The sequence below is a fragment of the Equus quagga genome, chromosome 6, assembly GCF_021613505.1.
Source record: "Equus quagga isolate Etosha38 chromosome 6, UCLA_HA_Equagga_1.0, whole genome shotgun sequence".
NCBI classification, from domain to species: Eukaryota; Metazoa; Chordata; class Mammalia; order Perissodactyla; family Equidae; genus Equus; species Equus quagga.
Window position 1 is genome coordinate 36,171,974 of NC_060272.1, and position 26,457 is coordinate 36,198,430.

A 26,457-nucleotide genomic window follows, 5' to 3' on the forward strand; every position below is an offset into this window, starting at 1 on the left:
AGGGAGTGGGAAGGGAGAACAAGAGGCTCTTCATTTTTTTTAATATTTTTTCTTTGCAGTTCAAATTTTTTGTTATTCTTACTACATGGTGCATGTATTCACTGTATTTCAAATGCATATATGAAAAAATTTAATGTGTTGCTGATGCATTACTTTCTTTCTGATACATTAACCCTAATCTTCATTCTGACTTTATTTTCCTAAGTTTTCTGCTGAATTTTGCTTTAAAAAGCTAAGGATTCAAAAGAGAAAGCTTATTTTCCAAGATGTTGGGAAATGGGAAAGAGTCTGAGAATATTGAAAGGGGAGCAATCAAGTGACTGGATTAGAATGGAAATTTTGAAATTAGTAGATTGATTAAGAAGTAGATAATGTTTGGCAGGAGTAAAGTATATGAAACTGTTTTCTAAGAAACAGGCTATATCTGAAATCCAAAGGGACAACATAGATACTAGAAAAATAAGTGCAGGAGGGGCCTGCACATCACCTGATTTCTGAACACGCCAGAGCTGAGGTCTGTGCGGTGCAGAAGAGACAAGCAGAGCTAAGGAACAGAGGTAGGCAGATGGGGCTAGAGAGGGGAAAAGGAAAAATAAAAACTGTTGCCATGACAAAAAGACGTTTGAGGAAAAAAGACAGATTACCCTTACTTACACTCTAAGAGGACATCAGCAAAGAAAGCAAGAAAAAGTGGAAAACTTAGTTCATTATTTTTATTTAAAAAAATCCTACATTTATGATATACTTTTTTTATTTAGCAGTAAGATTTTATTTCATGAACTATCTACACCTTAAAAATCCAAAGAATTAACAACAAAAGATAAAACCATTACCAAACACCAATCTAGATTTTCAAGATCTGAAAATACTGAACTCCTTCTACATAAATTCCAACTTGAAACAGAAGTTTGTACTGAGCAGTATTTGGAAAGCACAAGAAGAAAAAATTGTGCCAGGGCCCTGAGAATGAAAAGATGAATGAAGCACAATATTGGCCAAAAAAGCATTCAGTCTAGGGCAGAGAAGTACTAAACCAATCATTCCAAAAGCATGTAAGTACTATGAGAGGCGCCAGAAGAGCTGAAAAACACTGGTTTTCTGGGAGCACAGAGGGGTGCTTAAGATAGCTGGATGGGCAGGTTGGTGGAGAGGTGGGACGGTAAAGGATCTGAAGGAAGTCTTCCTAAAAGAGGGGACACGCATGCAGAATTGATGCTTAACTGGCTTAATGATCAGTAACAGTTTTAAGTTACCTCTTCAATGGCTTTTTGTCTTTTGTCTTCCACATCTTTATCTATTCTATATAGAGATAAAGAAGAAAAATAACCAGGCCATTACTTCAGCTGCTTGAACATACAAAATAATAACCTTTCAAAGAAATAATTTCCTTCTCTTGAAAACTAGCAAATGTTAAGCTCACTTTAAAAGAAAAGTTGGAATCTTATGACATTTAGTAAATGATGGTATTTAGATATTTAGCATTGCGTTGTTAAGGCTTACCTCCCTCTTTTCCATTCATAATGTGAATGGAATAGTATTTTCTTTTAAAAAGCTTACATTGATACAATTTAAAAATTACTAATAACAACATAAAGAAAACTTGAATAAACCTTGTCCTTTAATCACCACAAATTCAGAAATATTTCATTCCACAGAAATCTAAAAATTGTCCAAATTCTTTCTCTTCAATTATAGCAAGTTTATCATAGTCGTAATTTTAGAATCCATTCTTACTCTGAAATAGAAAAGTAACTATCTTTCTCTTCAATTATAGCAAGTTTATCATAGTCGTAATTTTAGAATCCATTCTTACTCTGAAATAGAAAAGAAACTATCATCCTTACAGTTCTGAATAAATAGGCAAAATTATTAATTATGAAATAACAACAATATAAACTTTTGTCAAAATAAATTCTTTTTTCCCCCTCACTTTGATACAATATGCAATTACAGCAACATAAATTTATCAGCTATAAGATTTAACATAAATGTCAGGTCTCAAGCACAAGGCACAAACTTGCCAAGGACTCAGCAGTTAGCCTTGTAGGACCATTTCTGTAATCTGTTCCAGGAAAGAATACTTGCTTTCCATCAATAAACTGGTATGACACTATTTTCTTCTCAAAATTTTTTCATGTATATATTTGTGGCTTAACAAAGCTTATATGATAATGTATATGTTTCAGAAATTAAAATCAAGTAGACTTTTCAAGTAAGAGTATTATGAGAAAATAGACGATGACGATAATCTACATAGCTTTGAACAACAGCCATTTTGAGAGTAATAAGTCAGTTCTCTTCATCTCATCATGGACATAACTAGGTCAAAATGACAGAGCATAATAATAATAGCATAAAGTATTAGTAAGCTCTGATCTAGCATTACCTCATTTAGAAACCTTTCGCTGCTTCATCTGAGGGATTTTAAGAATCTGAAATATTCAGGTGATTGCTGGAAGCAGTGCAAATCAGTCTTGCCAAATACTGCAGAGCTAGATCATAGGAGGTTCTAAGAAGTCATATAGGAAAGAGCATCCTGACCAGTACATCACAAGACACCGCTGTGATGCACACAGGTTACAGGCATATACTGAATGGATCCTTGGCAGTGGTGGGGGTGAGTGGGCGTGGGGTCAGGATTGTTCACCTCCTGTATGGACAGACTCATTTGTTCACACCAGCATGCCTTACACTTATCATTTTTTATGTGAGCATGGCATGAAAAGACTAAGAAACACTGAAATAGGGAACTCAGATTAGGTAGGAAGAAACATTGGAAGCCACTGCTTGTTTCTAAGAATGAATCAACATGTTTTAAGAGTATAGTCACTATCCTTGGTAGAAGCCATAACCACTCATTTAATTACACTAGTAAATTAAATTAAAATTAGGGTTTTTCCTCTTCTCCTCTACTACAAATCTATCTATTGAAATATACCAAGATTCTTTTCATAAACCCACTCAGACATTACACCATTTATTAACAACTATAGAAATGTTGTGTCACAACTTTGGTTAACTGTATTGTTGACTCTACAGGGCAGGAATAACATCCTACACTTCCTCAGTGTTCCTCACAGTGCCTCACCGTGCTTAATAAATATCTCTTGACTGATAGATAATAGCTGTCCAGGGTTGAACATACTGAAGAGAAGAGGCAAAATAAAGCACACGGTTTGTGTGACATAAAAAATCTGTGACTCATTTGCTTTTAGATATTCTTTTCACCTTCTCTTTCAAAGGTATTATTTAGATTTAAGTTAAAAAAACCTTTTATGCTCTATCCCCATTCTATTCCCTTTCTACAACACTTTGGAGGGACGTTAATTAATTGTGGGGGAGTGGTCACCAAGTCACCAAGCCATGAGAGGAAGGGGTAGAAAAACCAGACAAACATTTGCAAGAGCATTTCAACGTGTGTACATCTTTGTGTGACTGAATTCTAAAAGTAAAGGGAAAAGGATCATCCATTATTTTGAACTGACAACACATGCAACTTAGGACTGAAAATTAAAAGCTGGTCATACCAGTATGTGATTTCAAATATAAAAAAATCAGACTATAAAACTAACATCAACAAGAGTCCATCAAACTATTAACAAATACTGATGTCTGTAATTTGTAACTACAGAATATGCAATTTATAATCAAAAACTAGGTCTGTTCCACCAAACAAGTGCATGTTCTCACTCCATTAGGCACATTAAGCAGCACAAGTCTGAGGCACACTAGTGCTTGGAAACCTATCAACACATTAACAAAGAAGTCAAGGCTGCTATGATTACCAGGTGAATTCAAGACAATGTTATTCTGATCCCCAAGTGTCCTGTGCAAAGTTGGATGATGTCTAGAAAAGCTCTCTCTGTTGTTAATGGATACCCTTCCGTTCGATGTGTCTTAACTTGGGAAGGGGATTTTCAGCTTCCCAAAAAATAGATGGCAATGAAACAGTGTTTTGCTTTACCCCCCACCACCAAAAAGGAAAACAAAACAAAAACTCAATGGCAGAAGCTTCAATCAGGCAGAAAGGGATAAATTTCAAAATGCCCTTCCGTCTACCCGTGCTGGGGAGGCAGAGTTGGCCCGTAAACAGCAGAGGGGGCAGGTTATCTCTAAAAGAAAAGGACTCCTACCCAGATTTGGAACTGTTGGTGATGGAATCTTTCTGGATGCAGTTCTTTGAACTTGCTCTTCAGTTATTTAGGATAAATCTGTATCATAATTTTTCTTCCCCCATATCTTTTCAGATAAAAATACGCAATCTTTGGAATTTCCTCTTTCTTCACTGGAGAGTATGTCATCACACTTAGGTGCAAGAAAGGAAAACTTACCGAGAATGACTTAAGTATAACGCTTGACGGTGAATGTCTTCCGGGTCTATTTCTACAGGATTTATTACAGCTAGTTGATCGATAGACCATCTAAATTTCCCTGGAGTCTTAATAAAAAAAAGTGAGCTTATGAGTAAAAGCAAACTAAAATAGTTCATCAAAATGCTAACCAATGTCAGCTTAAAATATAATGTGAATGGTTATAATATAAAAATACCTTACAGCTCATATTTTAAAATCTGACTTTACCACTAAATTCAATGGCAAATGGTAATCAAATCACACTAAATAAACTGACTTGACTGTATGTCTTTGAAAACACCCAAACCTACTCTCTGGGTGATTTTTTCCATACTAATAGAAAAATCACAGTAGAGTAATAAAGGTATAGAAATTCCACAATTAGCACTCATCAGTGATGCAATGTGCCCAGGTAAAAGTAAAAATTGCTTAGTGTTCTCAAACGTCTTTAGTTTCACTAAGAATGAACTGAAATTAAAGTTCTAATTAAAAAAGTGCCAGGAAAAGCTCTTAAATAGTTGATCCTTAAAATAATTATGAAGGGCAACTAGTGCTGCCTCTCTGTATTCAACTATCCAACTAACCCAAAAATTTATCCAAATCCTAATCTGTAATTCAGAATATATTTTTGACAAATTCAGGCTTAAAAACCCCAGATACCATACATTCTGGCTTTGAGGAGTAAGTTGCAGTCATTCCATTATTTTTAAGACTAACTGATAACTAAAATTTAATATGATTCAATTAAAAATCATGAGGTCAGGGGGCCGGCCTGGTGGCATAGTGGTTAAGTTCACATGCTCTGCTTTGGTGGCCCGGGGTTCATGGGTTCGTATCCTGGGCATGGACCTACAAACCACTGACGAAGCCATGCTGTGGTGGCATCCCACATACAAAATTAAGGAAGGTTGGCATGGATGCTGGCTCAGAGCCACTCTTCCTCAAGCAAAAAGAGGAAGATCAGCAATAGATGTTAGCTCAGGGCCAATCTTCCTCACCAAAACACATACACACACATACATACACACACACACACACACACACCCACCCACCCACACCATGAGGTCAGATTAATGACTAACTATAAACCGTATAACTGTAAAACCTTCCTCTGGTACATACCTGCTTCAAGCTGATATGAAAGCGTAGCATAAACTGCCACACAGTTTGCAGATAATTTACTAGGTTAAAAGATCACACTTCGAAAGAACTTCTCCAGCGTAGCCCATAACAGTAAAAATAAGCTAACGTGATGATGCCTTTCCAAATCTCCCGAAGAGCACTTTCCCTCCCACGTCACCCTTGAGCTTTACCACTGGTCATAGCACCTATCACATTTTTTTGAAGTTGCTAGTTTAGTTGTGTCTATCCTACTAGACGTTGGCTTCTTTTTATACAGTCTGCAAGCTAAGAATCATTGGCAAAAACCAGAAAGAATATTAGTATTTCATGACATATGAAAATTACATGAAATTCAAATTCCAGTGTCCACAAAAAAAGCTTTACTGGAGCACAGCCATGTTTATTTTGCCTCTGATGGCTTTTATGATACAAGGCAGAGATGAGCAGTTGTACATGGACCAGATGAACTACAAAGCCTAAAATATTTACTGCCTGGCCCTTGACAGAAAGTTTGCTGACCCCTGCATTAGAGTATAAGTTCCTTGAGAGTTTGTGTCTAATGACCCTGACTGTTCAAGGTATAACCTCTCTACCTGGCATTGTATCTGACACACGGCAGCATTCAAATAATGTTTGCTGAAAAAATGAGAATAGATAATTAGATGACAACGCTCTTCTCTAATATGGTATTTGCAGATATATCACCAACCAGAGTATCTACCTGTAACCCACAGTTACAGGAAGCTAATACGTTATCTATTAAATTAAAAAAAAGAGAAATACTAACTAAAAAAAAATGTTCTAGCCAACTTCTTTTTAGCCCAACCACTAAATTAGAAAGATCAATACAATTTAAAAAGCACATTCTAGATATACATGTTCCATGATAAATTTCCCCCCTACCTCGTAAAGAAAGATATTTACGTTTAAAATTATTTGTAAACACAGGTCAAGAATAACTTACTGGCAATTTTGTTGATTTAAAAACAGAAGGACTGGAAAGAGTTTGTTCATGGAGATTAGAATAATCGCCAGGACTTTCAAAAGGATTTAAAACAGGGATTCTTCCTGGAGTTTCCGGTGTTATTTGCATTTTTGATTCTCTGACATCTCCCATAGCACAGAGGACAAACTAAAAAGAAATCAGAATTATGTGTAATAAAAATACAAAGTTCCAGGGACATTCATTTTGACAATTAAAATGTATTCAACAAACATATATTTCACAAAAAGAACTAACTCAAAACCTAACGCTCTTGGGGCTTTTTTATAGTTTACAAAAAAGCATCACATACATTTTCTCAAGTGATCCTCTAGATAACCTAGAAAAGTAGAGGTAAGGTATTACTGACAGCATTTCGCAGAATTACCAAGCTCAGAGAAGTGGCTATAAGTACAGTCGACCAAGTATGAATGAGTTCAGGTCCGCCTTCGAGGCAACTAAATGTTACTACAGATACAAATCACTTTCCAACTAAAGGACTTACCTATACTGTTATTATACTTTATCTCAAGTCTCTAAACACTTGAATATCATTCCAATAGCCCAGCAATTCGCTATCAAACTGCAGTTACTAAACAACAATTCTTTATAGCAAGCAAATAAGAGGCGAGGAAGCTTGGGCAGGGGTGCCTTTCTTGCACATTAGCCCCGGTCAGACAAGTATGACTGATTAGGGCTAGGAAATTAACTGCCTTGGGTTGCCTCTGTTCAAACATCCTCCTTTGGCTAAGACCCCCAAGATTGAAGGCGAGACTGTATTACTTCCAGTCAATAGGGGGCTACAAGTAGAGGGAGGAAATCCACTTCTTGGAAAGCTCAAGCGCAGCTGGCAGCCGTGAGCGAAGAGCAGAGGTGGACACTCATGCCAGTGTCACCCCCAACCCTACGCGATCACTCTCTTGGCACCCCTCTCTTCCGCACCTACTCCCCCGCTGCTCCCATTCACCCGGGGGCGAGCCGGCAGGCAGGTCGGAGCCGGGAAACGTGAGCTCTCCACTCACTTTTGTGAGACAGGAGGAAAGGCCAGGAACTACAAAGAACGTACCTAGTGGTGTAAAAAAGGAAGCCCCCAAAAGCGACTCCAGGGTGCTCCCGAGGGGCCAGACCAGCTCCCACGACAGGCACAGACTCTTTAACTCCCCGCTTCCGCGCTGTCTTAGGCCAACCAGGGCACGGGGCTTGTGGGCGACTGGCCAATCGCATCGCACCGCTGTCCGCGAACCAGCCAATCGCATCGAGGCCGCGTAGCAAATTCGAATGGCAACTCCTCGCTTCACATTCCGCGCAGAGTAACGAGGCTCCAAATTCAAATCAACGCAGCCTCACGCCGGCGACGAGCGCGAGGGGCGGAGCCTGCCCGGCGTGAGCGGGGGACGCGCGGTGTGATTGCCCAGGAGAAAGGAAGGCGCTCCAGTTCCGGGTCAGGCCCTTCTCCCACCTCCCTCGGCCTCCGTCATGGCGAGTAGTAGCGGCGGCGGGGCCGCGGCAGGGGCCGCGGCGGCGAATCTGAATGCGGTGAGGGAGACCATGGACGGTGAGTGCCCGTTTCGCCCCCTTTACCTTGCCTCCGTTTCCCAGAGCCAAGGCCCCCCGGCGGCGGGGAGCCCAGGAAGACTTTAGGTGCCCTTGCTGCCCCGAACGGCAGCTTTGAAGCTCTTTCCAAGGGCCCCGCCAGGGCCGCAGGGCTGGTGGCTCCATCTTTGGAGAGTTGTCTCTCCGCTGCTGCGTAGTTGGTCCCGTGCGCGGCGTTCGGCCCACGTCAGCCCGGCGCGTACCCCGTCCCCCCCGCGCCCCCTGCCAGCGCCACGCCCCTCTCCCGCTCCGGGGCCGCGCGGCCTTCCCCCCGGGGCCGGCCTTCGGCGCCGTGCCCTCCCCGCCCATCCCCTGCTGCGCCGGATCCGCGACGCGTCCAGTGCAGAGCGCCCCTTCTCTTAGTCCTGAGCCGGGGCGCCTCCGCAGCCCTCCAGACTGTCAGCCTGTGCGCACAGTGGCCGTGTGTGTGCGGTCACGGCTACGGCCTTTGTCCCTTGCATTTCAGTAGGCACTTTCAAAATACTCGGTGAATGAACAAGTGTCCTTTTCATCAGAATTGCCCCAGGTTCGCCCTGGAGCGGGTGACGCCGGTGTCGGGGGGGGGCGGTGGTGTATTTCTCTGTCTTCGCGCCCCGAGGCACGTGGGTTAAAGCCAGCACACACGTGGTAGAAGACGATCTGAGCGTCTTGGAGTTACCCTCCCTCTAACCTCTGATGCCGGCTTTGCCAGTTTATACCCCTGGTGGTGAGCTGGGACAAGCTACGAAAACATCTTTAAGCCTGCTGCTTTTTTTCCCCTGTAAAATGACCTTACTACCTCGTAGGGTTCTTGTGCATATTTAAATAAGATACCTAGATAAAGGCATATCGAAGGTGATCATTAAAAGATAGTTACTGTATTATTTTTATGTTATATAAAATGTCATCCGGCTTGCAGGCTCCTTTCTTTGTATCCATTTTATTCGCATCCACCTATATATATGTTTGATGGATGTTAAACATTGCTTTTTGCATTTTCCAGGGATCCACATTAGCCTCTATCTCTTAAAACATAACCCAATGGAAAAGCAGTGTCGGCCGTTAGCCATCGCTGTCTCCTTCTCTGTAGGCTCCGCCCCTCCCTATAGAAACGTCTGATAAGGCTTCTGGCTTTTCCCGCGCAGGCTGCTGTTTTCCTTTTCACAGAATAGCTTATATTATTACAGCCTTTGCTTCTACTTTTTTACTTACCAAGTATCTGCCTTGCTGTTTTTCTGAAAAATAGAATTTTGTTCTTAACACCACATTCTATTTCCCATTCTTCTTGATGTATCGCAGTTGTGAGTTTTATTCTGTAAGTGAGTTTATGTACATAGAAACTGTATGTATATAACAGAATTGTCTTATATCTCTGCTTGGAAAACAGTGCGTCTTTTGAACAGCATGGAGAATATGAGGCTTCACTTCCCGGCAGTTTTCTGCTATTAGCTGTGCTTAGGTTCCTTTATTTTATGGCCACAGGATCCTAATTGAAAAGAAAACTTGCATTTTATCTCTGGTGGAACTACTGATGTAGAAATGAGAACTGATATTTTGTATTACTTGCATCATCAAGATTTTTCCTGAGAGAACTTTGTGTAAAATGAAGATTATAGAAAATGTAAGAGTTTCTATAGTGTAATGGAACAGTGAAGAAAGACCAGATTTTTTTAAAAAAACAAAAATTGGAGGAGAGACTATGTGGATTAGAGAAAATACTGCTTCTCTACACACAGTTTGCCCATAAACCAGAAAATAAAAAGAAAGGCCCCAGGTTGGCAATGGATCAGTATTTGTTCAATGTGGCCCTTAGATACTGTTGTATCCATTAGAACCCTAAACTTGCTGAAAATCCCTGCTATCGTGCCATAATTGGGTCCAAAACAGTCACGTAAAATGGGAAGTTGAATTATTGCAAAGTTAATGAAAAACAGTATTTTTCGTGCTGTCAGTAATGATTGAGGCACAAGGGAAACAGTGACACTTGCACTGTAAATAAGTGACCATACACTGAACTGAAAAAGGCCTAAATGCAGTCCTGTATAATCCTACCTTCCTCCGCCCTCATCCCCAGAAATAACACTTTAGCTTGCCCAAGGGGCTGGGCTGACCTACTCAAACATCATTATTACTTGAAATTCTGGTTTTTTTAGATTTTATTTTTTAATTTTTTTATTGGTTAACAGTGGTTTATAACATTATATAAATTTCAGGTGTACGTCATTATATTGAAGTTCTGTTAATGTGGGGTTTCACTGTTCTTAAATCTATCCATGAGAACCTAACTGGTGTCCAAAACTTTTTGAGTCTAACTACCCTCCTTCAAGATCTAGTGTATTTCTCCTCATCCTCTTCCTTCCTTCCTTCCTCCCATCCCTATTAGAGTCAGCTAACAGTGATTTAATCTTTTGTAGTGGGTGTCAGTGATTTGCAAGGATTGTAGAATATTGTGAAATGAAAGGATTTTGACAAAGACACTTCAGACAGGGAGGAAGCGGTGGACTGACTTTATCTGCAAAGATCACTCTGAAAGGAACCTGATCCTAGCCCTAATCTATTGCCTAAGGTGTTCTACTTTTCACTCAGATCAACATTCTCTCCCTACATTCCCTCTTTAAAATGTCAGGCTCTTTCAACTACCTCTCTCTCCCCTCCAGTGTACTCTGTTGCCTCTTTTGCTTTTCAGCGTTGTGAAATTTTAGATACTCTTTATTGATAGATTCATACTTAAATTATTATTTTCTTATATTCTAGAATTTTCCTTATCCCTCTAATTTTTTACTACTAGTAATTATGTTTTTGACAATTACGATAAAAATATACCTCTCCCTTACTAGAGGCTTCAGTGTAATACTACTTTATATATCAGGTAGTAAGCTAGAACAAGGAGTTAAGAGAGTCCACTGTGTACGGGGCAGGGTCAGCAAAACATGTATAGTTCATGCTCCCACAGTTGCTCATGTGAGAAAGAAACCTGGGAGTCAGTCTTGCTTTCTCTCACCTCACCTCTCTCTTCTTCACTAAGCCCTTTCAGTTCTTCACTCATCTCAGATTTGACCACTTGTCTTAATCTCTCCTCTCCACACTGCCCGCCACTCTTTGACCAGAGTTGCAGTAATTTAGCTGAACTCCCTCTCCACATCTTCTACCCCTTTCCAATAGCCATTCCGTATTACGCAGCCAGTCTTTTAAAAATGAAAATCTGATTTTGTCGCGCTTCCATTTTATATCTTCTAATAGCTTCCCAAAGTTCTAAAATCTTCAGTAGGGTCTTAGTGGATTTTCATGTCTGCCTCAGCTCATATTTATCCCTGTTGATCCCCTTTAATTACATTGCCTTCACATGAGTCCCTCTGATCTGTGAATTTAGCAGTTTCTCTCCAGCATGGGAACTTTTGCACAAGCTATTTTCTTGGCTCCTATCTTTGCCGTTCCTCCTGCCTCCACATTACTAAGGTTGGTTTCTATTCACCCTTGAAGACTAAGCTTAATTATCACTTCTTCAGACAAGTCTTTTTAAGCACTGTGTCCTTCACAACTAGGTAAGATACCCTTGTCATTTGTTTTGGAAGTATGCTATTCTTTTCCTTTATTTTACTTATCATAACTGGAATCAGTTATAATTTTATGGTCTGTCTCTTCTAGGTTATAGTGTCCATGAGAACTGGGACCATATCTATCTTGTTCACAGCTACGTTTCCAGCAGTAGTGTAGTATGCACAAAATACATACAGGTACCAGTTACACAGTAGACACTATGGAAATACTTATTGACTACAGACAGTTTGTGGTGTTAGGAAGTAAAGATCAATGTGAATTTTAAAAGAAAGCTTACAGAAAGAAACACTAGGTGGACCTGAAAGACGGCATGGAATTATATGGAGGGGAGAGAAAAGGCAGAGGAGAAAAGCATGAACAAAGGCATCATTTACAGATAGGGCTCTACCATGAGGAGAAGACTGGAGAGAGGAGAATTTGTCAGGAACGGTTAATAGCGATGGTGACAATGGTGGTAATGCTAGAGAGTTGGAATCGGATCAGAATATGGGCTGGTTATCTGTTGCTGCATAACAAATGACCCCAAACTTAGTGACATAAAACTACAAAAATTACTTCCCTTGCACGGTTCTGGGTGTCAATCAGGCTCATCTATGTAGTCCTCTCTAAGGGTGTCCACGTGTTGCAGTTAGTGCTGAGCTGGAGTCATCTCAAAGCTTCCTCACTCACCTATGTACCAGTTGATGCTGGCTCTTTGCTGGGCCCTCAGCAGGAGCTGTTGTCTGGAATATGTGGGCTTCCTCACAGTTGGAGGCTGGGCTCCAAGGGAGAGTGTCTCAAGAGAGAGCCAGAAGAAGCTGTATTATAGCCTTTTTAAACCTAGCCTCAGAAGTTGTGTAGTGTCACTCTTGAGAGACGCAGTCTGCCATGAGCCCCGAGCATACCTGCACATTCTTGTTCTGAATGCCAAGAATGCAAGGCCCTGACTGCTCCTTCCGCCTGCTGTTTCTCACGGTTGTGTTTACAGTGAGCGACAGTGAGAGATGAGGTAACATCTGCCTCCACATAGAGAGTAGGCTTGCTAACTGTTTGCTGTAAAAGTAGGAATTTCCTCAGCTCAGTGTTCTTCAGCTGTGAAGATGGTCTGTCAGCATAACGCATTACCTCACTAGGTCAAAGGAGGAAAGCTAGCTGGTCATCCAGTGGTTGATGAACAGGTATTGAACATTTTTTCCTGATTTTAAAGTCTTAGCAAAAGAAAACAGTACATTTTTAACATGCTAAAGGATAACTATATGAAACCAAAGTCATCCATAACATTAATGTTAAATACATTCTAAATAAAATTGGAAATACCTGCTTTTACTGCTTTGTTTTAAACATTGATATGAAAGGTTTAGCAAATAGCACAGGAGAAGAGAAAGAGACTATTGAAAAGGACATAAAACTTATTTGTAGGTAAAATGATTACCTGACTGGAAAACACAAGAGAATCCACTGAAAAATTGTTCGAGGCTTCAGTAGAATACATTAAGGTGGCTGGCTACAAAACAAAAAGTAATATCCTAGAGTATCAGCACTAACCACTTAGAATATGCAAGAGTGAGGTAGAAGGCCATTTATGGAAACAGAACTAAAAATTAAAGAAATTGAACTATCAAAATTGATGATGAGTAAGCACTTGCTGAAAATTGTTATTCCAAGCATATAAAAATGACAGGAAATAATACTAAAATACAATTATCAATATAGCGATGTTCAAAAACAAGAAAGGGAAGTCTCCATTGAAGAGAGAGAATGAGGTTTCCCCTAAAGAAAGGAGCAGATGGGAACCACAGCAGGGGATAGGGAGTGACACCTGATGAAGCGTGCTGCCCCGTCTCAGTGAAGCTGGGGCCAGAAATGTGCCATCTGCCACAGTCAGGGATGGAGAAGCACCGTGCATGTCTCTTGTGGGTCTGGAGCCAGGATGATCCAGAAGATTGAGGCCAGTGTGAGACTTTGCATCCAAGAACACATCACTGATGCAGGACGTCCAAGAAAAATCCCCTGTGGAATATCAGCTTTCAGCCAAAAATCACAAAGCACCTAAAGTAGATTAAAAAACATAGGGGCCAGGCCGGTGGCACAGTGTTAAGTTCGCATGTTCTGCTTTGGCGGCCCAGGGTCTGCTGGTTCAGATCCCAGGTGTGGAGATGGCACTGCGCATGAAGCCATGCTGTGGCAGGCGTCCCACATATAAAGTAGAGGAAGATGGGCACGGATGTTAGCTCAGGGCCAGTCTTCCTCAGCAGAAAGAAGGATTGGTAGCCGATGTTAGCTCAGGGCTGATCTTCCTCAAAAAAACCCCAAAAAATAGCTAACATGAAAAATGAATGAGAGAGAAAGTAGTAGTAATAGCTAATTATTTTACTGAGTACTGCCATATGCTAAACATCATTCTAAGTGTGTCCTTTAATCCTCACAACAACCTATAAAATAAGTACTCTTGTCATCCCCATTTTACAGAATGGTGAAATAAAAGCACAGGGAGGTTACATTGCCTACTAAATAATGAAAGTGGAATTTGAACCCAGGTAGTCTGGCTCTAGAGAGCACACTCTTAACTGCTCTCTTTTGCTGTTTGCTCACACTTAAAGAAACAGAAATCTCAAAAATAGGTTAAGATAAGAATGTAGTCTGAAATAGATAAAGGCAAAAGAACACCACAAAATAAGAAGGGGTTAAAAACAAACATTTACCTATGAAATAAACAGATGATTATGGTGGGAAATTAGAAATCTTAAAATAGAGTTATTGAAACAAACTCAGCAGATAACATGAATAACAGCCTGCATATAAGTAAGGAGCAAAGTAGTAGTATGTTGGAATAGCAAAACTGAAGAAATGAAAATGAGAAGGATTGTCAGCTTTCAGCCAAGATGGAATAAGAGGGATGGGATTTACCCTCCTACCTGAAACAAACAAACCAACCCAGGCAAAACATGCAGAACAAGGGTTTTCAAGACACTGGACTTCAGGCAACGAAGGACAGTGATCCCTAGAGACAGGAAACAAATGGTACTTGCCCCAGCTTGCTGCCTTCGGAGAGTTTCCAGGCCACAATGCAGTGGGGGGAGAGGGGAACCCAGGCAGAACCTGGTGGAGACCCTGATTTGAGCAGAAGGAGCTTAGAGTCCAGGGGGACCACGGAAGGTAGTTTCAAAGACAGAGTATCTGAGAAGAAGGAGCTGCATCGAGAGAGAATTTTGGAAATCTGCAGAAGGGTCCCCCTCAAGTATTCAGCAGAGCATTGATTAGCACATGTGTGCGAGGAAAGTACCGGCCAAGCTAGAGAAAGAACCATTTGAAAGGATTAGAGGGAACAGTACACCATTCTCACACAGGGCTGAGAATACTGCCTGTATCTACCAGCCAGAATGGAAAACCTTGTTCACGAGACATTGGGTAGAGTACGCAAGAAGATCTTAGTTGAGTGATGGGGAATAATTAGCCCTGCACTAAACAAGGCTCTGGTCCTTGCTAATAAATCTTCAAAGACCTGAAAGGATCAAATTGTTTCCAGATAACTACTTCTCATTACAAAGCTCAAGAATCTGTACAGAAATACAAAAATATCCAGCACCCAACAAGATAAAGTTCACAATGTTTGGCATCCAATAAAAACTTATTAGGTATGCAAAGCAGGAGAATACAACCCATGATGAGAAAAATTCAGTGAGTTGAAACAGACCTAAAATTGACACAGACATTAGGATTAGCAGACAAATACATTGGAACTGTACTCCATCTGTGCAAAAAGTTGACATGGAATACGTTTTTAAGAAGACTCAAACTGAACTTCTAGAAATGCAAGTGAGTGTCTGAAATGGAAAAATGGGAAGGGCCCATCTCATGATCATCATCAATATTAAGTTTTCAGAAGGACTTAGACTTAAATTAATGGAAGACTTAATATTGTTAACTTGTCCGTTTGTCCCAAGATAATATGTAGTTTTCATGCAATTCAAATCAGAATTGAAATGGAATTTGTTTTTGGAATCCATCAAAATTTTTAAGTTCACCTAGAGAATAAAAGGGCTTTTGATAATGAAAGTTAACAAAAGTATCTTTAACCTACTACATACAATATAAAGTTAGTAATTAAAATTGTTTCTCTGACAAAAGATAGACATGTAACAAATCCATAGGTATATGGGAATTTAATATATGATAAAGTTGACATCTTAATTGAGCTGTAAAAGGAAAGATTATCCAATAAATAGTATTAGGGCAACTGACATTCTGGAAGGAAAAGTTAGAGATTCTATCTTCCACCCAAACTCCAGAGAGTTAAATATTTAAATGTTTATGGAGGGGGGAAAATAAACTTTAAAATGCTGGAAGAGAATACTGGTGAATAATTATATAATCTTTGCATGGGGAATAACTTTCTAGGCATGATGCCGAGGGAAAATGATGCAGGAAACAACAGAAAACATGTTGACCATTCACTTAAAAATTCTAAACACATTCTGGGAAACAGCCACCGTAAAACAAAGTGTAATGGAGCGATGTATTTACATCCTGTGCTTGTCTATGCTAGTGCTTCTCATGTCAAAGACAAATGCTTTTATAAACTGTAATAAAATGAAATACTATAAAAATGAGGTTAAAAAATATAAGCTTTCATTTTCATACTTAGATTCAACAAACATGATTACTCTGTCGAATTGTAGAAGTTTCTAAAAACTTTTAAGACCTTAAATATGCATATTACTGATTGAGCAGTTCCACTTCTAGGAATTTATCCTAATAAAATTTAGTATGTACAGATGCTTATCACATTATTTTAATGGAAGCATAAGACCCACCCAACCGTTAAAATAGTAGAGAGGTTAAGTGATGTGTGGTGTTTCCTTAAGTGGAATGTTATGTGACTAATGAAATTGTGTGGTAAAAGAATACTAAAAAGTAAGGAAATGTTCAGGATAATCTTGATTATGATACATGAATTTTAGAAAGATATTAAAGGAGAGGTAGAATATAAACCAAGATGTAAACAGCAGTTATGAGGAAGGAGGTTGTAAGTTTATTTGTAAGTTTCTAGAGCTAAGTAAGGGCAAGACAGTATTACATGCCAGTTTCCACATCCAGCAATGCTATGCTAGTTCTTTTGGTATTGTGCAGTATTACATGAACTAAAAACAAAAGTATTATGTGCATATTTTAAAAGGTAAGATTTTGTTTTTAAAATTCTCTGTCTTTTTTTCAGTTTTGCTGGAGATTTCAAGAATTTTGAATACTGGCTTAGATATGGAAACTCTGTCTATTTGTGTACGGCTTTGTGAACAAGGAATTAACCCAGAAGCTTTATCATCAGTTATTAAGGAACTTCGCAAGGCCACTGAAGCACTCAAGGTAGAGATTTTTTTTAGTAAACTCTAAATATATAAAGATGCATTCGTTTAGAAAATGGTTAATGATGAAGTTATCTGAAAGATCCTAAACATTATTAAACTAGCTTCTATCACCATCAGGAGGAATTCTGAAGACCAGGAGCTTAGCATATGTTCAGATCACAAAAATTGCTACTGTCATGGACCATGTTGTCTTTTCCCAGAAGTCTCCAACTGTGTTTAGAATTTTCTTTGTGTTGTGGGTAAAATTGTGTCCACCCCAAAAAAGATATGCTCAAGTCTGATACCTGGGAATGTGACCTTATTTGGCAATCGTGTATTTTCATGTGGAATCAAATTAGGATGAGATCATAATGGGTTAATGACTGATGTCCTTATAAGACAAGGGAAATTTAGACAGATACACAAAGAGAGCTCCATGTGGAGTCGCAGACACACAGGAGAGAATGCCGTATGAAGACAGAGACAGAGATTGGAGTGATGGCGTCTACAAGCCAAAGAAGGTGAAAGGTTGTCGGCAGCCACCAGAAGCTAGAAGAGGAAAGAAGGATCCTCTGCTAGAGCCTTCAGAGAGAGGATGGCCTTGCTGACACCTTGATCTTGGACTTCTGCCTCCAGAACCGAGAGAGAATAGATTTCTGTTGTTTTAAGGCACCCAGTTTGTGGTACTTTGTTATGGCAGCGCTGGGAATCTAATACAGATTTACTACTGGGGAGTGGAGTGCTGCTATAAGAAATACCTAAAAATGTGCGAGTGGCTTTGGAATTGGGTAATGGATGGAGATTGGAAAGTTTTAAGGCACTTGATAGAAAAAGTCTGGATGGCCTTGAAGAGACTGTTGTTAGAACTATGGCTGTTAAAGGTGATTCTGGTGAGAGCTCAGAAAGAAGAGAAGAGCTATAGGGAAAACCTCAGTCGTCTTAGATAATATGTATACCATTATGAACAGAATCTTGCTGGAAATATGAACATTAAAGGTGCTCCTGGTGAGGTCTCAGATGGAAATGAGGAACATGTTATTGGACACTGGAGGAAAGGCTGTCCTTGCTATAATGTGACAGAGCACTTGGCTGAATTACGTCCTACTGTTGGAAGGAAAATACAACTTGTAAGCAGTAAACTTGGATATTTAGCTGAGGAAGTTTCCAAACAAAGTGTGGAAAGTACAGACTCATTTCTTTTTGCTGCTTATAGTAAGATGTAAGAGGAATGAGAAATTGAGGACGGAACTGGTAAGCAGAAAGGAACCAGCACGCACTTTGGAAAATTCTCATCCTATCTGGATAGTATGCTCTGGAGAGAAGGCCAAGAGTGGGCAACCTTTTGGTGAAGAGATTAGGTGTGTTTCTCATAGATGCAGTCAGCCATCTCAGCACAAAACAATGCCAACTTGGAATGAAAGGGACCGGTACGGGACGAAATGAAGGAAGGCTGTCAGACTTCTGGGATTCTCTAGGCAGGAAACTGGCTGATAGAGTTACCCAGCTGTGAACATGTATTTATCTTTCAAGAAAAGGGAAGAATGACTCAGAGTGGCTCAGAGACCAGGGAACTGCTGAGGCAATTAGGTTGCACTGCCAACATGGGCCCAAAGGACCACCGTTTTTCAGATTCAAATTCACTGCCTTTTAATTGCTGAGATTGGGAACAGGAAAAGTGTTGTGTTCCTTCTCTTGCTTGCACACACTGATTTAAAATCTTGGGTGATTTTATTTCCAAGGTTAGATAGCACTAACTTACCATGAATACTGAAACTGCAAGTTAGTCCTTAAAACTTGGTCAAGAAGAAAATGGCTTCTCTCTAGTCCTTTTTCTTTGAGGAAACAGAACTATTGTAAAACAGGTAGATTATCCATCTCAGATTAAGTTACACTCCAGTAAGTTCCAGTGATTTGGATTGCTGGTTTCATGCTTTTTAAAACTTTTTAATTTATAAATCTAATACAAAAAGGTAAACAAAGCACATTTACAGACCAAAAGTTTATCTTGAAGAGAATATCCATACAGTTCTCATTGCCAGCACCCTAAAAGTTCCCTTGTGCCCCCTCCATCACTCACCTCGCCTTCCTGCTGTCCTCTCCGGTAACTGCTTTCTTGATATTTATGGAGACTCTTACTTTTAACAGTTTTACTCAGCATCTCTCTCTCAGCACTGCAGTTTAATTTTATAAAATGTTTGAACTTGATATAATCAAAAGAAATCTTACAACAGTCTTTTTTTTTTATGGGTTCTTTAATTTCACATTATGTTTGCAAGGTTCATTTATGTTGTGTGGAGCTGCAGTGCCTTCCTTTTCACTGTAATTGTAATAGTCATGTTTCATTGGACAGATAGACGATGGTTTATTTATTCTTTCTACTGCAAATGGATGTTCGGTTGTTCCAGTGTGGAAGCATAGTTCTCCATGTCTCATGATGCGTGTATGTGTGCATTTCTGTTGGGTGTGTATCTAGAAGTACAATTGGTGGATCTTAGGTTTTGTACATCTTCAACTTGAATAGATAATCCCAAACTTCTTTCAGTAGTTGTATTTATAGTCCCATCAGCAGCATATGAGTTTCCCTTGCTCTGTATCTTTGCCAATACTTATTATTGTGAGTCTTTTTCATTTTAGTCATTCTGGTGAGTGTGTGTGGGTTTCTCATGTGGTTTTATTTGCATTTCTCTGAGTACCAATCAGGGTGAATGCATTTTCACATGGTTTGGGCCATTTTCTATTGTGAGAGATCTTTTTAAGTAGCTTGCCTACTTTTCTGGGTTGTCCTTTTCTTTTTTGTTGGTAGTCTTTTTTTTTTTTTAAAGATTGGCACCTGAGCTAATACCTGTTGCCAATCCTCTTTTTTTTTTTTCCTTCTTCCTCTCCCCAAGGCCCCTCAGGACATGGCTGTATACTCTAGTTGTGAGTGCCTCCAGTTGTGTTTTGTGGGACGCCACCTCAGCACGGCTTGATGAGCGGTGCCATGTCTGTGCCCAGGATCCGAACCGGTGAAACCATAGGCTGCTGAAGCAGAGCACACGAACTTAACCACTAAGCCATAGGGCCAGCCCCAGTTGGTGGTCTTTAGATATTGTAGATATGAACCCTTTGTCAGATGTATGTGTAAGGTTTCTAATTTTTTAAATCAGATTTTTTGAATAATTATAAAAACTATCTAAATTTCCTATTTCTTTTTAAACTCACAATTGCTGCTTTCATATGATAGAAAAATAACTGAATAATAAGAATAGCTGGTATTTATGAGTACTCTCCTTTTTCCAAACTCTGTGCACCAAAGGCGTTCCTTACGTTATTTCCTCCATAGTGCCAACAGTGATGTATACTGCACCATCGTTAGTAGTTTACTGCAGAGGAAACTGGAGCTTATGGGGCTAACTTCTCCCAGAGACTTGGAGATAAGTAGTTGAGCCAGGATTTGAAGTTGGACTGTCTGACTTCAGAGTTGTTAACTACTAAGTTTCCACTTACAATAAGTTCTAAAAAGTATCTGAGCCTGCTATTTAAGAAAGATGAAATGGTGATTATAAGTGGAACAGTTAAAGGACTGTAGCATGGGAACGTTTCTGACTTAGTATTCTCTCATAGCCCTGTTGACAAAAATAAGTAGCATATAGTTTTTCATCAATAAATTTCTAAAATTCTAGTGGAAGAGGATTTATTTAATGCACATCTTCCACAGCTGCAAGAATTTTTGTTCTTTATGCTGGAGTTTGAAAGAGAATAGGGAGGCAGAATAGGGAGAGATTTTTGCATTGTAATGCAGTTTGAGTGCTATGAAGAAACCAGAGGCAAATAACCTAGCTGGAGCAGGTGCGGGAGAAACTGACAGAGTGTTTTGGCATAGTATTTTCTTAGACAAAATAAAACCCAAGGTATTAGGAGATTCAGAATGACCTATTTAACATAGCTTCCTCAGCTTTGAGCATACTGGTTATTCCACATCTGGTAGACCATAGTGAAATATGGGAGACAAAATCAATAAGATGAACAGAATCAGAAAATGTTGCTCCTTTGAGTGCAAGATCAGTCCCCCCCCACACACACAAACCTCTTAAAAGGCATTTCTCCCACAATCTAAAACCAGTCTACCAGTATCTCATTAAAACTAGGCAGAGAGGAGATCCTGAAAAGTTCCTAGCAAAGAAGAAAAATGGTAATTAGAACTTTTCTTGTTCTCTTTAAAGTAATTTTTGAAATCTATATAATTTGTATTTAAAAATATACTCATAATTTTAAAATATTTAAATCAGGAAATACAAAGAAGGAAACATACAGGATCACTCAAGAGAGGCCGTCCCCAGCAGCCTAGTGGTTGAGGTCAGTGTGCTTTGCTTCAGCAGCCTGGGTTCAGTTCCCAGGTGTGCACCTACACCACTCGTCTGTCAGTGGCCACGCTGTGGTGGCAGCTCACATACAAAAAAAAGGAAGGTTTGCAGCGGATGTTAGCTTAGGGCAAATCTTCCTCGGAAAAAAAAATCACCCAAGAGTTAACCAGTGATAATATTTCGTGAACATGATTCTAGATAGTTTCATGCTACTTTAAAAATAAAAATGTTATACTTAATTTCATTGAATTAAAAAAGAAGAACCTTCCTCAGGTTGCTTCTCTCCAGATTAAAGTCGCTCCTCTCTTAACTGCTCTGTTGGGTGGGGTTGGGGGCTAGTAGGTTCAGCACTGTGCTGAGCCGCACCTGTCTTTCTTTGCCTACCCCTTTAAATTTTATAAGCATGGGGTAGCTCTCCATTTTTTGTTTGGTTGCTGTTAATGATTTTTTCTCATTTTTTGTTTATTTCTTTTGGTACTAAAAATAGGGTAAGGAGACGGGGCTGGCCCCGTGGCCGAGTGGTTAAATTCACGTGCTGCGCTGCAGGCGGCCCAGTGTTTTGTTGGTTCGAATCCTGGGCGCGGACATGGCACTGCTCTTCAGACCACGCTGAGGCAGCGTCCCACATGCCACAACTAGAAGGACCCACAACAAAGAATATACAACTATGTACTGGGGGGCTTTGGGGAGAAAAAGGAAACAAAAATAAAATCTTTGATAAAAATAGAGTAAGGAGAAACTGTTCCTGCTGCATTCTGCTATTTTTACCTAGAAATCCTAGTAATTAGAACTTAATTGTGTGGTACTTACCTCTGTTTTGGATTGTGTAAAATCTAAGTCAAGGACATCATGAAATGTTGCGAGGAACTTTTGGTCTGAAACATCTGGTTTTTCCTTTTGTTCTTTAACTCTGTGGGAAATTGTAATCTTTTTGTGCATTATTTTGCCTTTCTCTTTTACAGATTTGTATATTGATATCACTGAAATCATTTATGGTAAAAGCAGCTAGTTATGTGTCGCCCAGTTAGATACGTTTCTTAACAGCAGTGGATAGGTTGCCTTATGTGTATCTCCCACAGCTTAAATAGGACTGTTCATTAGGTGCATTTTTAAAAAAACAGAATTTATTTGTATGAATGATTCTTTCATGATCACTGGATTTTTGTATTGTCTCGTCAGTGCTAGTATTTGTGTGTAAGCAGTCATTTACATATTGTGATTTCAGAAATTCTGGGCAAACCCGATTTCCTTGTATCGTCTGCTTTCCTGCCAGGGTGTCCTGAGTTAGACTCTGGTTGTGTTCCTGCGCGCTGAGCCTTGCCCTTTTTCTTGCAGCTGCCCTGTACTTTCGCTGGTATCTTAGGGTGATGATGTATCTCCTCACTGTGTAGGAGGGTCTCCTGCAGCATGAGGACACTCGAGCTGTGGAATTTGGAGTTGGGAGAGAAACGAGGGATTAAGTCCCCTGTCCCCACTCATCCCCCTCAAAGGAGGGAATAAACTTACTCATAAAAGGAAAGTTTGGAAGAGAAGACTACTAAAGTTGGTTTTCCCCAGGGCCAGTGCTTATACATTTTTATAATGTTTAATGGCAATGTGGTAACTATATAGTTCTCTAGGATGCCATTGCTGTCCTTTCAAATAGGAAGTATTTCTGCATTCATATAACATGAATGCTGCAAAGGTTGGTGGCTTACTTAGTTTAAATGCAAATACTTGTTTCATTGTATCTTGGAGGAGAACCTTTAAAATTAGTATGAAAATAGAATGGGAAAAGACATTAAAGTTAAATTGCATTAGTTAGGATATTTTAATTTTGAAAAAATTCTAAAATTGTGTATGTTATTTCAAGTTTTCTTTGAAGTAGACCATACCAAGAACGGGGTTAGGAAGAAAACAGAGTACTGAAAGGATGGGTGGCTCAAGCTAATCTAAGAATCTAGGAGGGTAGAAAGAAGTACGAAACCTTTTAAGAACAAGGGAAATTTTTTTTCAAACTAGTTTCTAATTCTTGTAAATCCAAAGAAGGGAAAAGCTAGTTAGAATAGCCAACTATATAGAAAAACAAAGTAGGTTCCATTGACTGCAAGGAGAATGTTTCAGATTGAGTTGTCTACAGTTTTCTCAGTTTCTTCAGTGATTTTTCATGAAAGACCTCTGCACTTAGACTAAACTTAAAAGCAGGTTTTAATTAGGAAGTTGAAACGTAAATGAATTAAAAGTTTACCATGTATTTCTAAAATTAAACTTATTTAAAATCATCATTTTCATATTGGGCATTAAGAAATTTGATTGTTTAAATCCTTGTCTTCTAGAAATAAGTATCAGATCATTTACCGATGAATGATATGGTGTATGGGAATTTCTGTGGAATAATCAGGGAAGGCATAATGGTTGGTGATGGAGGTAAAGCAGGATTAGCCATGTGTTCCTTATTCCTTTTTTGCCCTTTTTTCTCCACCTTATAGCATAACAATTCTTAATCCTCTTTTCACACTATAGTGAAACATGCAGAAACAGGCAAAGTAATAAAGACTGTGTGGATAAGGTCTGCTATGGGTTAATTTTTCAAGTAACAGTATATTCTTACATTAACTATATTATTTAAGATGATAGAAGAGTTTTCTACTATTAGCCTAGCAATCAGTTCAAAAAGTAGTTCTAAGGTACTGCAAAAGGTTAAAGCCACTGTAGTCTCCTGATAAAAGTGGTTTGGTGTGGGGAGGGGGCTGTGGTTTATAGTGACAGTGCAGTATTGACAAATATATCTCTATGGTGTCTCTTTTTCTATGGTTTTATTATAATGAATCTTACTTTCTTGTTCTAGGCTGCTGAAAATATGACAAGCTGACTTTCTGGAGAAATCCTGATGGGATATGTCAAGCTCTGCAGGAAGATTTGAAGATTGCATTGGAGTCAAGAATGTACAATGAAATTGCTGCATGCAGCAGTGTAGAAACATTTTCCTTTTTTAAAAGAATTATAAAACCATAGCTTTATAAATCAGTGGAAAGTGGCTTACAGTGAGAACTATCAGATGTGTTTATGTCACATCTTACTTTTTTTTTAACAGCTCTAGTGCTTTGGCATTGCTCTGTTCATATTGATGTGTTCCTTATTTGTAGCTCTGATAGCTTTAATTTTCTAAGCAGTCTGTCCATCAGTTGTGCACGTCTCCTGTGCCTGGTCGAAGTACAGTGGAACCCATCAGTAGAAATGTAGTAATGACTTGTTGACATTTCCATTATAAACTTTCATTTTGAATTGTTTATGCATAATAACTCTGGATTTACGTTGTTTGGGGCTGAAAGTTGACAAAATTTCAGCCACCGTTTGTGAATTTTGGTTTAGATGCGTTATGTATATCAGAATCTTGCTTTTTATAAGAGCATGGAAAACATGTTGTAATCTGCTCTTTAACAAAGAATATTTAGTTTTTTAAACCCAGAGTTTGACTGGCAGTTAATAGTGAGAACCAGATTGTTTTTGTATTGATTTAAAAATAGAACTTTGAGAAACTTAGATTTTAAAAGTAGTGACTAGCTTATTAGCTTCGTTATTTATCATTTGAATCATTTAAATTTAATGAGAATATTAATTGAGCATGTTTTTCTTTCTAAGTTTTGTACTCTGTAAATGATGGCCTAAAAAACATAAAAGGAAACATTTCCAACATGCAAAATTCCTTTTTTACTTTTATTGCATAAAAATCAGGTGCTTCCCTAGTACATCCTGAGTGGTTATCTAGCAAGTCACTGAATAGGAGGTGTCTTTCAACAAGTATTTTAATATTTTCTGAAGGAATAAAGATTACAAGTCATTAAACAGAAATAATCAGATGTTCTGAAGCAAGAATTATAAATGTCTTTCTGAGATGATTTTTGTGTGTCATTATTTTAACCATTAAAGTTTTAACTAGTTAAAGTAATGGTTCAAAATAAATTACAGAAAATTTAGGATAGTATTCATTCTGTTCCTGTAAGAGACTTTCAACGGAATATTTGTCCCAAGACTAGTACTGAGTTAATCTGATTTTGTTTCTTAAATTTTAGGCTTCGTTAGCTTCTGTTTAAATAACAGTACAAGCATTCACTCTTTAGCAGCATTTTTTACTGACAAACTGAAGTAGTTTTAAAAGGCTTAGTAAGGTTTAAATGGCAACCTTCTGTACTGCCATTTTTAAAAATCTAGTCTTTTGACTATTTTGACTTATAAATGCATGGCATCTTTACCAAGTGCACTGGAAGGTTTATTATTGACAGAATTGGTTGGCAGACAATAATCACTTGTGATGTTATTGGTTTGATCATAAACACTGAAAATACTGCATGTTGTTATTTTTTTAAAGATTGGCACCTGAGCTAACATCTGTTGCCAATCTTTTTTTTTTTTCACTCCTCCTTCTCCCCAAAGACCCCCAGTACATAGTTGCATATTCTAGTTGTAGGTCGTTCTGGTTGTGTTATGCGGGACGCTGCCTCAGCATAGCCTGATGAGCAGTGCCATGTCCGCACCCAGGATCCAAACCGGCGAAACCCTGGACCGCTGAAGTAGAGCACTCGGCCTCGGGGCCAACCCCTGCATGTTGTTATTTATAAAATCGTAAAGAGAACAGTTTTGTCAAGCTCCAAAATTTGCATTTACTCTTAGGCCATAAGAATATTTTTATTTATGACTTTTTGGATTAAGTTATTCATGTATGAAACAAAGCAGGAAAATATATTGAGAAGGAGTTATGTTTACAGAGGACTTTAATGTGTTACATTTCAGAAATGTAAACCTATATTTTTAATGCATACTTAAGTAATATTTAAGGAAACCAAACAAAGTAATGATGAAATCAGTGTTGTACGTGTTGTCAGTGACAAAAATAAAACCATTTTGGTGGTATTGGCCTGTACTTTTGATTTAATATGTGCTTCTCTGAATTCAACTTGTGTTCCTACAGTTATTCTATAAATATTTAGATGCTTATGTGTGATTAAAGACTGTTTAAAGGTAGGCTATATAATTTACAATGTAAAATTAGGCTTGAGGTATAAAATGGAATACTTTTTCCCCTGGTAGTGAAAGGAGATAGTTGTATTAACGTTGCCCCAGGCTTGAAAACAAAGTTGACAATTCAAATACATGTAAGATGATATTTTTCTGTGCCTCAAATAAGAGTTTCTTTACATAGTGGGACTTCATGAAATTTACATGCATGT

General features: G+C 38.9%; 2 protein-coding genes across 3 annotated transcripts in view; one reads left to right on the forward strand and one right to left on the reverse strand.

Moving 5' to 3' along the window:
- BORA (BORA aurora kinase A activator) overlaps window positions 1-8,282 on the reverse strand; it is a 27,340-nt gene extending 19,058 nt beyond the window's left edge. The window contains exons 1-4 of one of the 2 annotated variants that reach the window (XM_046664050.1): window positions 8,038-8,281; window positions 6,439-6,606; window positions 4,332-4,438; window positions 1,254-1,299 (exon numbers count right to left, since the gene is read on the reverse strand). In XM_046664050.1, coding sequence (XP_046520006.1) covers window positions 1,254-1,299; window positions 4,332-4,438; window positions 6,439-6,606; window positions 8,038-8,175 — 459 coding nt within the window. In that variant the 5' untranslated portion in view covers window positions 8,176-8,281. Of the gene's footprint in view, window positions 1-1,253; window positions 1,300-4,331; window positions 4,439-6,438; window positions 6,607-8,037 lie in introns of both variants that reach the window. The other variant, XM_046664051.1, reaches the window with a different exon arrangement.
- Window positions 7,743-25,705, forward strand: MZT1 (mitotic spindle organizing protein 1). The gene is made up of 3 exons (XM_046664052.1): window positions 7,743-8,011; window positions 16,781-16,926; window positions 24,078-25,705. The coding sequence occupies exons 1-3, from the start codon at window positions 7,933-7,935 to the stop codon at window positions 24,099-24,101; spliced, it is 249 nt and encodes an 82-aa protein (XP_046520008.1). The 5' UTR covers window positions 7,743-7,932; the 3' UTR covers window positions 24,102-25,705.
- Window positions 25,706-26,457: the final 752 nt, after the last annotated feature.